The following is a 13,084-nucleotide window of genomic DNA, read 5'->3' as shown; positions in this document are numbered from 1 at the left end:
GGAAGAACAAAAGGACAAGGAGCTTTCCAAGGGAGTTGAAGCTGAGACCGCAGAGCCTAGCCCTTCTTCCCACCACGAGGCTCCACTATACGCCCCGTCTCCCGTGCATGAGCGACAGTCGGTACTCGTTCGGTCAGGATCCCCATCAGGTGAAGAGATTGGACAAGAAACGTCACGCTCTAGCCCAACTTGTGAGCTACGACGTAGCCCGTCAATCCACGGTCGATCTAACCAAACGCGGCGGCCGTGGTCATTGGAGGTCGACCAAAACTCTCAGCCACGTACGCCCTCGCCGCAGCCGACAGGGGTGGATCGAGAGGCAGTCTCCCCGCCGCGGACACCGTTGCAAACCATCGAGGAGGATGAGCCAAGGGGTCGAACGGAGAGATCCACCGGTTCAAGAACCGTGGGTCACGGACGCGGCACGCCCCGTCTAGAGATGAAGCCCGAACATGTGCTTCCTCGCCCCGAAACCCCGACCCGGAAGTTTACTGACAATGCGTTGGCCCGTCAGGCCTGGCCAACACCGGACAAAGAAACGCCGTTTGACGATGTCGTTGTCAAGAGGCGTAGCCCTGAGAGTCAGCTGGTGGACGGTAGATGGCCGGCTGAGGTGCTCAAGACGCCGGAACAAGACAAGCCAATTCTACGGCCCAGCAGCAGCATCCGAGGGGTTAAGAGCATGCACAACATGACGCCGAACCTCGAGCAGACGCCGACTCCTCGATCGCTGCGACGCAATCATCGCACTGCCAGCGGAGATTTGCGGGCGGCAGCCACCACTCAGGCGCAGGAGAGCGACGACCAATCAGAGCGCAAGCCCCAGCCTCCCGCTTCTTCAGCCTCGGACCTCAACCTCGAGCGCATCGCCTCTTCTTCCTCCTACGACCCCGTCACCGACAAGGGCAAGCGTCCCCTGCGTAATATGACGGACGTTTATGTAAGTACTACTAGTTGATTTTCCATGAATTCTGTGCATTGGTATTTTCGTCGTTATCGAAAGGTCTGGGTTGGCTAACCGATCGTCTGTTTACTACTGTAGGAGGGTTGGGGTGAGACGCCCAGCTCGCCCCGGTCGCCTAGCCGACCGCCCAGCATTCGGCACCGTCGAAGTATGCAACACCTCCAAGAACTCGAGTCTCGTCTCGACCGCCTTATTTCGGAAAATCGTCTTCTCGCCGCCGCTCGTGAGGAAGCTGAAGATAAACTCCGCAAGACCTCCGTCGCCCGACGCAAGAGTGACCATGCCCTCAACAGCCGCGACGCTGATCTGCGGGACAGGGATGCCGAAGTGGAACAATTGAAGAGCTCGCTGGAGTGGTTGCAGAAGGAAGTAGCCCGTCTGACCGAGGAAAATGCCGGGCTCACGACGACGAGCTCCAACCTCACTGCCACTCATGCGCAGGAGGTCCAAGTTATGCAGGAGACGTTCGATCGCCAAGTCGATGCATTGCGCTCGGAGAATCAACAACTGTCGGCAGAAATGCACGATCGGGTGCGACAAGAAGTGGAGACGGCATTGGCCCAGAAGGACATGGAGCTACGACGGCTACGAGAGGAACTGGAGAATGCTCGCGACAAGGTGAAACAACTACAGCAACAGATCGCGGCAGCCATGCAGGACGACGTCTTGGTCTTCCGCGACGAGGATTACTTCGATGCTGCTTGCCAGAAGCTATGTGGTCATGTACAGCAATGGGTCCTCCGTTTCTCCAAGCATTCCGACCACCGTCGCTGCCGCAAGCTCAGCGATCTGCAAGATGAAAAGATTGCCGACCGGTTCGACAACGCCATCCTGGACGGTTCCGATGTAGACAGCTACCTCGGCGATCGAGTTCGTCGTCGTGATGTATTCATGTCTGTTGTCATGACCATGGTATGGGAGTTTATCTTCACACGATACCTATTCGGCATGGATCGTGAGCAACGACAGAAGCTCAAGTCTCTGGAGAAACAGCTGGCCGACATTGGTCCACGCAGTGCTATCCATCGGTGGCGTGCCACTACTCTGACTTTGCTTTCGAAACGGCCAACCTTCTCGAAGCAGCGTGAGAGCGATACCGAGGCTGTCGCCTTGGAGATCTTTGACACTCTGTCACGCCTCCTCCCGCCACCTACCAATGTCGAGGCCCAGCTTCTGGACTCGCTTCGCAAGGTGCTCCGTGTCGCGGTCCACCTGTCAATTGAGATGCGCACACAGCTGGCAGAATACATTATGCTACCGCCACTGCAGCCCGAGTATGACACCAATGGTGATCTTGCTCGCCAGGTCTATTTCAACGCCTCCTTAATGAATGAGCGCAGTGGAGAGACCACGTCAAATGAAGAGCTGGAATCGCAGCAAGCGGTAGTCCGGGTTGTTCTGTTCCCATTGGTGGTGAAGAAGGGCAATGACCGGGGAGAAGGCGACGATGAAGTGGTCGTCTGCCCGGCCCAAGTGCTCATTGCCAGACCCAACAAGGACAAGAAGGTGGTGAAGATGCTCAGCGGCGACCGCATGTCCCTGGATGCCACGAGATCGGTCCACAGCGTCGCCCCGTCGTCAACCATGGACATGAGCAATGTGATTTGAGGCGTCACACTCAGACCTGATTTGTCTCATAGTTTACGGAAGACGACGACTGCACACTTTTCTGGCAGTCTGATCCATCCTTTTTTTTTGCGGGTCGTTATGGTTTTGTTTATTCTTTCACGTTGGTTAGCACGGGAGGCGTCAGGACGGATGGATGATGGGAGCCGGAATCCAACCCGGTTCTAAAATGGTAATGAATAATGCTTGGAAGGCTACTTGGAGCGTTTGCTGTGCTTTCAATTATATCCCCTGTTTGGTTGCTTTGATTCTTTTTGTCTATTTTATGTTTCATAATATTCTCATTTCTTGTCTCATATTGATGATGTCTATGATGATGCCCGATATCTAGAGCTGACGATATGACGGCCTTGATTGCTACTTTGAAGTTATGCCTTTTATTTTTTATTATTTATTTAATTTTTCCATGTTGTTAATGTAACATTGTGATGTCTAATATGTATGACTGTATGTAGTATGATGACAATGAGACCATCGCAGGCTCTGAAGAAGACAAAGACAGACAAACAGACAGACTTTCGTATTTGGTGTTGGGGGGAAGCTAAAAAGCATCGGTGAGCCAGTGATGTCATCACCTGACTGGGCGGGCCTTAAAGCGGTGATTATGACCGGGCAGGGGGACTGGAAGCTCCCAGTTTCCTTGCTTTTTGCCAGGCATTTGGTCTGGAACTCCCTCACTCTTCCATCTTCCCCATCGTTGCTTGTTCTTCGGAACTTCTCTTGACAGCAGAGGTCCTTCATTGGCTTCCCCATCTTTCACCCCCATTCTAGTCTATCCCCATCGTGTACTCTGTACTACACAGTACTTTTGTGGATTTCCCCCCCATTTCTCCAGTTGATGGAGCTCAACCCTTACCGTTGGAAGTGCCTCATGTCCCACCACGCCTCGCCCCTCGCTCGCCGATCTCCAATCGCTCTGCGCCCTGCGCCCCGATGAATTGTCCCTGACCACGCTGAGCCCTACTAGGCTGGCCGACACTGCATACCCGATAACCTTGCGTCTTGGATTGCCTTTTTTATCCTCGTCATCATTACTTTCATTCTTATCGCAGCAGTCATTCCTCGGTGTCGGGAACCCCCGTGCATGGTGCTGTTAAACCGTATACTATTTACTACTAGCTGCAAACTTATCGCCTTGGGAAGTGGAACCCTTTGAGATAAGGAATTGGGAGATATCATCCAATTTTTGGGGCCGATCATCGTGCATGCAGCGTCCGCGGCCCCGAGGCCCTCGTTCCAGATCACGATGCAGCCTTCACCGTCAACTCCGCATCAGACCGCTCCCAGCCCGTCCAAACCCTCCCGACACAGTAGTCGACGTGCCGGCGACTCCCAGTTAACAATCACGCGTGGCTACGACACTCCTGGCTCGGATCGGAAGCAGGACGATGGCGCAGGAAGCAGATCAGGTACCACGGTTAAATCTGCCAAACGGAAAAAACCCCGTCATCGAAAGCGTCGTCATCGCCGTCAGTCCTTTCTCGGCGGCGCTGAGGATCCTCATCCCGCTGCTCCTCATGCCTCGATCCCCGACGCAGGTGAGGATATCAGCATGATGGCTGATCAGGCTAAGCCGCAAGCTTCACTGCCGTTCTATAAACTGGGTAGTAGGGATCTCAGTAGTACGAGTTTGGAGAGTGAGGCTTTGTTAGATCATCGGTATGTTACTCTTGTCATGCTCCCTTGGTCTTGGATTTTATTTTTATGGGGCTAATGAGTGGGTGTTTCTACATAGTCATCAACCGTCGATGAGACCTCGGAGAGATAGTCGTCTCGCCCAATCTTACCGTCCCGGTTCCTCGACCACCCCCTTTCGTCCCGAGTCGGGCTCCCAGACCCTGCCGTCTGCGCACAGATCGTATCGAGTGGATAATGATAGTGGTGGGGAAGAAGAGGAAGTCAATGATCGGACACCGTTGATGCCACCGCCCTCTGGTCATAGTCCTAGCTTGCCTCGGTACGGGGCCGACTTTCGGTCAAGCCCGCTGTCGTTCCACCAACGACGACCTGCCTCCAGTCGTTCGAGCTCTTCTCGATGCTCGCCTCGTGCCATACCGAGTCCCAAGTTTGGTGAGCAACAAGATCGTGATTATGACATCAACAACCCTCCGTCCATGCCAACGTCGCCCAAGCTCGGGCCTGAGATGAACTATGACGATGCAGTGGTCACCGGGGCGGAGTTTGACTTTTCGCTCGCCAAGTCGATTGATAATCGCATGGAACAACTGGCTCGCTCGCATGATGTGTTGATTGATGTCGACGGAACCAATAATCGTCCCGCGCAGTCACCTGGGTCGTCGCCGACCTCGCCGCAGATTAACCCTCAGGAGCGTCTCCGTCGTCGCACGACCTTTCCAGCTGAAGAAGATGTCTGCTTCCCCACGGAAGAGGTTTCGGAAATTGCCGAAGAAGACGCACAGAGGGCGGCCAAAGAAGGCCATCGCCGACGGCGGCGGCTTAGGGAATGGCCGGATCTATCCGTCTTGGAGGATTGGAGCCGCCAGGAGAAGGAGGAGCGTTCAGGTGCCTATCGCGCGAAGAAGATCAGCGAGCCTATGCTTGTCGAGGGTCGTCTTCGTCCACAGTACCGACTCTGGCGACGCGAAGAGGAGGAAGCTCCCTACCGATTCACGTACTTCAACGAAGAATTCCAAAGTACTATCCACGCCCAGACCATCTCGGAGCTATGCCAGCCTGGTGGTAGTTTCCGCGAGCTCTTTATTCCGGATCCCCCAGAGTTAGACATTTCGTCGGATGAAGAGGAGGAGGAGGAGCATCATCAAAGGGAGGGCACAACGGACCACAACAACCATAGCCGTCAGCCCAGCGGCAGCGTATCCCGGGTCATGTCGCCGAACGGTAACAGTCACGGCGCGAATGGCAATGGTATCCATAATCACAACAGTCACCAGGGTGTCTACGGAAATCAACGGCACCAGCCTCGAACGTCCATCATCAGTGAGGCTGTCACTGAGGCACGAACATCCGCCGAAGCTTCGCCTCTGCGCAAACCAGTTCAACCTAAGCCCAAGCGGTATGGGCCTCGGCCGACCTTTTGGCTTGATGTTCTCTGTCCAACCGATGCAGAAATGCGAGTGCTCGCCAAATCCTTTGGTATCCATGCCCTGACGACCGAAGACATCATGATGCAAGAGGCGCGCGAGAAAGTCGAGCTGTTCCGGAACTATTACTTTGTCAACTACCGCACCTTTGAGCAAGACCCCAACAGCGAAAACTATCTCGAGCCCGTGAACATGTATGTCGTTGTGTTCCGGGAAGGTGTGCTGTCCTTCCACTTCTCGCAGACGCCCCATCCGGCGAATGTGCGCCGACGAATCCGTCAGCTGATGGACTACCTTATCCTCAGCTCTGACTGGATTTCGTATGCTCTCATTGATGACATTACGGACGTATTTGGCCCCTTGATTCAGGCCATCGAGGATGAGGTCGACGAGATCGACGAGAAGATCATGCAGATGCATGCAGACGAGCGAGGTATGGGGCCCAACAAGGAAGAGGATAATCAGAGCGTGACCACGTCTCTGGCCCCCGGGGAGATGCTGCGGCGTGTGGGTGTGTGCCGCAAGAAGGTGATGGGGATGTACCGCCTCTTGAGCAACAAGGCAGACGTTGTCAAGGGTTTCGCCAAGCGATGCAACGAGCAATGGGAAGTCGCGCCCAAGTCGGAGATTGGTCTCTACTTGGGTGATATCCAAGACCACATTATGACGATGACCAGCAGCTTGACCTACTACGAAACGTACGTCGCGACAACCGCCCCTTGGAAATGATATGGGATTTGCTAATTTGACTGCTGTGGTGTAGGCTTTTGTCGCGTGCGCATTCGAACTACCTGGCGCAGATCAACATCCTGATGAACGAGCGGCAGGAACAAACAGCCGATGTGTTGGGGAAGTTGACGGTACTGGGTACGATTGTCCTGCCGCTGAATATTATTTGTGGTATGTGGGGGATGAACGTGAAGGTGCCTGGTCAGGATGTGGATAGTTTGTCGTGGTTTTGGTCGAGTAAGTCTCTCTCCCTCTCTTCTACATTAGTTGAGGATGTCGTGGCTAATGGAGCGTCTGTTTAGTTACTGCGGGGCTAGTTCTGTTCGCCATTGCGTCGTTCTACATTGCGAAACGAGTCTATAAGATTGTCTAGTCTAGTCTGGAAGATGGTCTGGGTAGAAGGTTGGCTCTGGTTTGCTGGGTTCGATATCGATTTCCTATTTAGTTTCTCTTTTGGCTACTATTACACCGGGGTTGCATTGGGAGAGGTATGGCGTGATGAGAGTTTATTTGCAATACCTTTGGGTCTGGCTCAGCTTCTTTCTTTCCTTCCATCTATCTGAGTGTATATTAATTATGGCTAGGATGATAGAGGTTATGGTATATAGCATGTGAAAGGGGGAGTGTAACCCCCCTTCCCCTTGAAATACTCTAGATATCTGGTAAAAAGCTTAAACAGAGTTTTCTGGTTCTTAGCACAAACCTGCTGGGAAGAAGTTCGTTCCGCGTCTCGAATGTGTTTCTCCGGGGGGTGAGATGAAGTCATGATGATTCCCCCCGGTCGGAGGGATGTTCCGTATTGGTTCCGTATTGTCCCGTATGGTCGGGAAGTGGGGTGTTGCTAACTTGCAGCAGGGTAAAGTTACCAGACTGTGATGTTACTGCAGGTATTGATTACCTTCAGGCTTATGATGGCGTGGATTCCTGAGGAATCCCGTTTGGAAGGGGATTGTTTTATTCTTAGCTTGAAACTCGAAACCAAAACATCCAGAATCAGTCAGTTACTTGCAGAGTAATTGGACGGACTGACTGACTTTCATCATCATCGCCCTCCATCCCTCCATCTTCTTCACCACTACTTACTTACTACTTCACTCTCATCTCATCTCTCCTGTCTTCCCCTCCCACCTTTTTTTTTTTTTACTCTTCTTGTCCTCGTTAATTTATCTTCCTTTCACTATCTACCTCCACCAGCTGGCTGAAAGAAGGAAAGAAAGAGAAAACAGGTCCACTTCACTGCTTGTTGACTCCCACGCTAGACACCTTTTTTTCTTCCCGTTCCTTGACGTGGGCGGCTATCATTGGATCTCGCCATCCCCTCCCCTTGACTGGACCGATCGGGGTCCTCCTCATTCTTAGTACTCACTAGATACTACTACTGCTGCTCTCTCTGTGTGTACGCACGCAGACGACGACTGGAACTATCTAGTTACTTACTTACTAGACTTACCTAAGTAAGTCGGTGCAAATCGTCCCTATCTAGCTATCTGTCTAGTACTTTCGGCCTATCTCCCGTGCTGCACTTTCTGGGTGCCCCGGTTACTGGCGAAAAACTGGGTCAGCTCCTCTCGGGTACCCGGCTTAGTGCTATCACTACCAAGTACCAAGCAGCTAGCTAGATACACTACACTACACACTACACACTACTACTATTCTCTTGCTGCTGCTGCTGCTGCTGCTGGTTCCTTGATGGCTGGATGGTTGGTTGGCGGTGCTACTAGTACTGCTGACAGCCACTGCTACGTACTCATCACTGGCTTGTCTGCCTGTGTCTGACAGTTTCCGCAGTCGAAAGTTTCTGACTTCGCAATCGATTCCTTGCGTCTGACAGCCTGTCGAAACCTGGCTTGTCCATCCGCCATTCCCTCCTGCCAGCTGCCAATAGACATCATCAAATCCTCTTTGGATTCCCCTCCATCCCTCCCTCCCTCCCTCTTTCACCTCCACCATCCACAACCGTCCGCCTCCCGCAAGCCTCGTTCCGGCCATACCTGCAGTTGGCCACCTGGATCGACACCGTTCTCTCGTCCTTCCCGTGAGCTAACGCGCTTGGAGCCTTGTTCTAGACGTTCCATCTCACCGTCTTCTGATCGAGTTATGTGCACGGTTGCGCCCGCGTTGACGGCTTCGGTCTACTTGGATTATTACTTGGTTTCCTGAAAAAAAGGGCCCGGGCTAGGAAAACAACAACAACAACACAATATCCTCCGCTGGGGTGGGCTGCACCATACATTCACCACACACGCACACACACACATACAACCCCCCTAGTTCTTGCATCCCTCTCTACAAACCTTTCCCCTTCTCCTCGCAGGGTTGATATACTTTCCCTCCATCTGGTAATTCTCAAGGCCATCACCAGCATGTGGCTGTCGTCCATTCGTCCTCTCACTCGGTTGACTGTGTAACGTGGTTTGGTACGACAGACAGGAAACCGCTGTCCTGAATTCCCAACGCGGCGACCACTTAGCTTTCGCCGTTTTTTTCCCTCGAGCACCCCCGAATCTCCTGACACCCAGTGCTTTATTTTTTTGTTGTCTCTTTTTTTTGGGGGGCCCTCCTCCCCCTTCCGTCCGTCCTGGGGTCTCCTGCCGGCTGGTGGCTCACCGATACTTCATTATTGGGATTTACTTTTCCTTTTTCTTCCTTTTTTCTTACCCTTTTTTTCTCCCATCCTCCCCTGTCCGGACCTTTGTTCCGGTTCCCTCTCGGACTTCGTGATTTCTACCGGTCTTGTCAGAAAGCTCTGACTCGCCAGAGATCATGGCGGCGGAGTCCGGGAGGTCACCTTATCCCAATGGGACCTCTGGTGGATCTCGTATGGCCCACGGAGATGAGGCTGCCTTGTCTGCACCACGCCGATCTGCCAGTGAAAGTGACATGATAGAAGTGCCACGTTCAACCTTTCGATCCCAAGCCCAGGGCTCCGCCGCGTCACAGCTGCCTAAGTTCTCGCATGCGGTTCCTGGCGTCTCCGCCTCAACGTCTACCACCAACTCGGCTATATCCTCCCGCGAGTCCTCCCCCGTCCGCTCCTCTCGTCCGCGCAAGACCAGTGCAACTCCCCGTCACACTTCCTCTCGATCTCGCAAAGGCAGCATCGATCGCAGTCCCAATCGTTCCATTGCAACAACGAATACTGGTTCTGGCACGCTCCCCTCCGCCACGGTCGTACAACGAGCGCTGTCCCAGAACAGCAGACCCCCCGTCCTCAGCCCACCCCCCAATGCCGAAACATTCTCCGATGTGCCCGATCCGGACAAGTCCACCATGCCATTATGGGCCACAACGCGGCGGTCGGAACCACAAGAACCTACTCCTCCGAATACCTCGATCAAACGGTCGGTGCCAGATGACTTTGCGACAAAGCCAGACCGGAGTGCTCCCCGTGCCGTAAATAGGGGCCAGGGGTCGGCTCTGGAAACCGTCCAGGAGATGGCCAGCGATCAGTCCACGCCGTCGACCGATACGGTCATGAACCGACCCCTGACTGAAGAGTCTCAGTTACAAAAGATCGATGAATCGGACGCCACCCCCAAGGCGTCGCGGTTCCACAATGAGAGTGGCAGCGATAGTGGAGGGAACAAGAGCTCCGAGCCAATGGAGGGCCATCGCCGTCATTCTGCTTCGAAGACCCGGGGGACCAATGCCCTTCTTTCCAAGCAGTCCTCGACATCTTTGAGCGGCGGTCCTCGTGCCAAACCGGCGGATGGGTCTGTCCGGAACATGATTGTCGAGACGGAGACCGTCAGCTCCATTCCCCAGGTATCCCTCGCTGTGGCTACTGGGGATCGGGGTAATACTGGCCGAGTGGATTCTACGGGCACTCTTCGCATGAAAGGTAGCCAGGAGACAATTCGTGCCAAGAGAAAAGAGAAGCGGGTGCGCAAACCGGCGACCTTGGCCAGCGGCGCTGCATCCTCCAAAGCGGACATTTTCGAAGCTAAGGTGGCCAGCGCGGTTGACGAGGCCGATGTGTCCGACTCGGACGAAACGTTTGTGTACGAGTCCAACCCTCCTGACCCGTATCCCGTGCGGCAAAACCGATACCATTCCCGGACCCCCAGTGCCACCTCCATGGCCAGCCAGGTGGATCAGCTGTCTGCGGTTCGCAGTCGGCCAGGAATCCGGGATGGCAACCACAGCGTGACCGGCAAACGCAGCATGAAGTTTACGAACAATACGTTTGCTACCGGAGCGGACGATCCCGGCGAGGAAAGTGCCCGAAGCCACTCCCGAGTCGATAACGGCGGCACCCACACGCCCCGGCACCATCACATCGGGCGCTACGGACGCAACAATAACCTGTATCCGTCTTTGTTCGATCACGAGTCGCCGTTCCCTCAGCCCCAGACGCACCTCAAGTCGCCCCGACATTTCATCGGCGGCGGGTACCGGCAGTCCCGGCATCCGGGGTCTCGCGCTGGACCTAACTACCGCACGATCAGCGGGACCAAAAAGTCGAATGATGGCTACGGGTATGATTTTGATGCCGAAGGGGCGGATGACGAGCGGACGCCGCTGGTAGGGTCCCCCCGAGTGACACGCAGCCGTCATGGCGCTGGTCGACGCCCCAATAGTGCCAGCCTACGCCAGATGGAATACATGCAACAGCGGCAACGCGGGTACTTTTCGCGGTACGGTGCATGTGTTATCATCAGTCTGTTACTTTTCTTGCTCGTCGGGGGCGTGACGTCGTTCGTGGTGGCCTCGACGAAGGCTCTCGTGGATGTGGAGATTCTGGACATCCAGAATGTTCTTGCTTCCGAACAGGAGATCATGTTGGATCTGAATGTGCAAGCCGTCAATCCGAACCTGTTCCCCGTGTCCATTGACGATATGGACATGAACATCTTCGCCAAGAGTCGATTCGTCGGGACCGACGAGCTATGGCGCAAGCTCAGCGCCGACTCGAGTCCCGTTCCCAGAGTGGAGAACAGCCGCAAACGGGCCGAGATGGCTCTCATCGCTCGCTGCGCTGGTGATGCGGGTTGTCTGTCGAACAGCACACTATCTCTGCACGGTAAGAAGACCAAGGGCGGCGTGGACAAGGGCACAGATCCCATCGAATCTGATCCTGCGGGCGATCCTCAGACTATGCTGCTCGGTCGGGTGTTCCGATTTGATTCCCCTCTGTCTTTCGAGCCATCGCCATGGAATTATGTTCCTACGGCGTCCAAAGGACAAATTCGGCTTGCCCGCCCGGGCAACAAGACGGAAGAAGGCGGCACAGAGCGGTGGGAGCGGGTGCTCCAGCATGAATTTGACCTGATCGTCCGCGGTGTGGTCAAATATCAACTTCCACTGAGTTCCCGTCTCCACTCAGCGTCCGTCAGTTCTAGCATTAAGGTAATCCCTAACGAGGACGATGACACGGATGGGGGTGGCAAGCATTCGCCGGACAACAAGACCCTCAGTATCTCCGGGACCAAATATTATCGCCGAGTCCGACTCGCCCGATCCGAAGATGTCGATATGTCGGCGGTCGAGGCGTTGAAGAAGACCTTTCGGTCCCTCAAGCGAGCCTTTACGGCGTGAAACTGGTTTCCCGTAGCTGTCAGTCATGATTGCGTGGCTTCGCATTACTCAGTTGTGTCTCCTTCCGATACCTTATCGTGCTGGCTCTCGTCTAGACGGTCTTTACCTCCCTGCCTTTTGCGGAAGGTTAATTTATCCTGGATAAGGACTGAATGACCGGGGTGACCCTTACATCTGGGGTTGGCCCTCAACAGGAGCAAGGGCTACTCCCCTTTTGTGCCACTCGACATGGCGTATGACAGTACGCTATTGCGATAACGTGTTTCCTTTGTTGGAGCTTTCATTTTATCAAACCTAGCGATTGGTCTATTTCTCAACTGATGTGTAACGACCTGATATTTTTCATCATGAAAAGAAAACGGCAGCAAAAGCATGGAGAACGGCACAGTTTTTTTCAACTTTTATTTATTACAATAAAGGAAAAGAACGTTATGTATGCATCAGCACGGCGCTCTATACAGCTTTTTTATTTTCATTTTCTGGGGGTTTGTTTCTTCTTGTTTGTTTCTTATCTTTACTTGTTTTACTTCTTGTGTTGCTTGCTTCAAACTTGCGTGGTTGGTTCCTGGCTGGGAGCGTTGTGTGTTTGACTAGAGGGGAGGGAGCATCGGTGACGGGTGCACACGTCGTTCTCTCTTGCTTTTGCTTCTGCATGGTACCTACTATGCTTTTTATGTATCTATGTATGTGTGTACATAATATTCTATGTGAGGTGCTTGACTGTGCCACATTCGAAGAAAGTTAATTGCATGATACGGTGGATAGATAGGGGTAGGGTACATAGATATAGGAGATTGGAGAGTGCATGGATATACATAATATGATTGATGGATGGATGTAATACTTTTCAGCTGATGGCTGGTTGACTTCATTAGAAACTCTGCAGATACCGAGATGGTTTGGTTCTGTATTCAGCTTGACTTACTTGCATGTTCTGGGGATAGCACTGAGACCTGGGTTGTGTGGTGAATGTCTGAGTGCATGAACTCAACAATCTTAGGTAGTATTATTACCTAGACATGATTCATTCAATCTTCCTTTCATTTCCTCCATGGAGATTAGTACTAGTGGTACACATTGAGATGAGCTATAAGACTTGATTGACACTACAAGACAACTAGAAAAAAGAACCAGATAGAACAAGACAGCCTGACAATTGGTTTCT

The 13,084-nt window shown here is 53.3% G+C and overlaps 4 protein-coding genes across 4 annotated transcripts; 3 read left to right on the top strand and 1 right to left on the bottom strand.

Annotated features, from left to right (window-relative positions):
* Positions 1–1,114: 1,114 nt before the first annotated feature.
* BO88DRAFT_353845 (uncharacterized protein) lies at positions 1,115–2,572 on the top strand (the record flags this gene model as incomplete). Its single annotated transcript, XM_025703652.1, has 1 exon — positions 1,115–2,572. One exon carries the CDS (start codon positions 1,115–1,117, stop codon positions 2,570–2,572), a length of 1,458 nt encoding a protein of 485 aa, XP_025556999.1.
* A 1,061-nt stretch (positions 2,573–3,633) lies between these two features.
* On the top strand, positions 3,634–6,830 carry BO88DRAFT_224042 (cora family metal ion transporter). The gene is made up of 3 exons (XM_025702034.1): positions 3,634–4,249; positions 4,326–6,350; positions 6,416–6,830. Exons 1-3 carry the CDS (start codon positions 3,837–3,839, stop codon positions 6,681–6,683), a joined length of 2,706 nt encoding a protein of 901 aa, XP_025556998.1. The 5' UTR covers positions 3,634–3,836; the 3' UTR covers positions 6,684–6,830.
* An 806-nt stretch (positions 6,831–7,636) lies between these two features.
* Positions 7,637–8,243, bottom strand: BO88DRAFT_353851 (uncharacterized protein; the record flags this gene model as incomplete). Its single annotated transcript, XM_025703654.1, has 3 exons — positions 7,637–7,753; positions 7,905–8,005; positions 8,129–8,243. The coding sequence occupies 3 exons, from the start codon at positions 8,241–8,243 to the stop codon at positions 7,637–7,639; spliced, it is 333 nt and encodes a 110-aa protein (XP_025556997.1).
* Positions 8,244–8,757: 514 nt separating this feature from the next.
* On the top strand, positions 8,758–12,079 carry BO88DRAFT_224008 (putative phospholipid metabolism enzyme regulator). Its single transcript, XM_025702033.1, has one exon. The coding sequence runs from the start codon at positions 9,145–9,147 to the stop codon at positions 11,917–11,919; it is 2,775 nt and encodes a 924-aa protein (XP_025556996.1). The 5' UTR covers positions 8,758–9,144; the 3' UTR covers positions 11,920–12,079.
* Positions 12,080–13,084: the final 1,005 nt, after the last annotated feature.

Source organism: Aspergillus vadensis (genome assembly GCF_003184925.1).
Source record: "Aspergillus vadensis CBS 113365 unplaced genomic scaffold BO88scaffold_47, whole genome shotgun sequence".
NCBI classification, from domain to species: Eukaryota; Fungi; Ascomycota; class Eurotiomycetes; order Eurotiales; family Aspergillaceae; genus Aspergillus; species Aspergillus vadensis.
The sequence above is the reverse complement of the archived record's forward strand: the minus strand, read 5'-3'. Positions and strand labels throughout refer to the sequence as shown.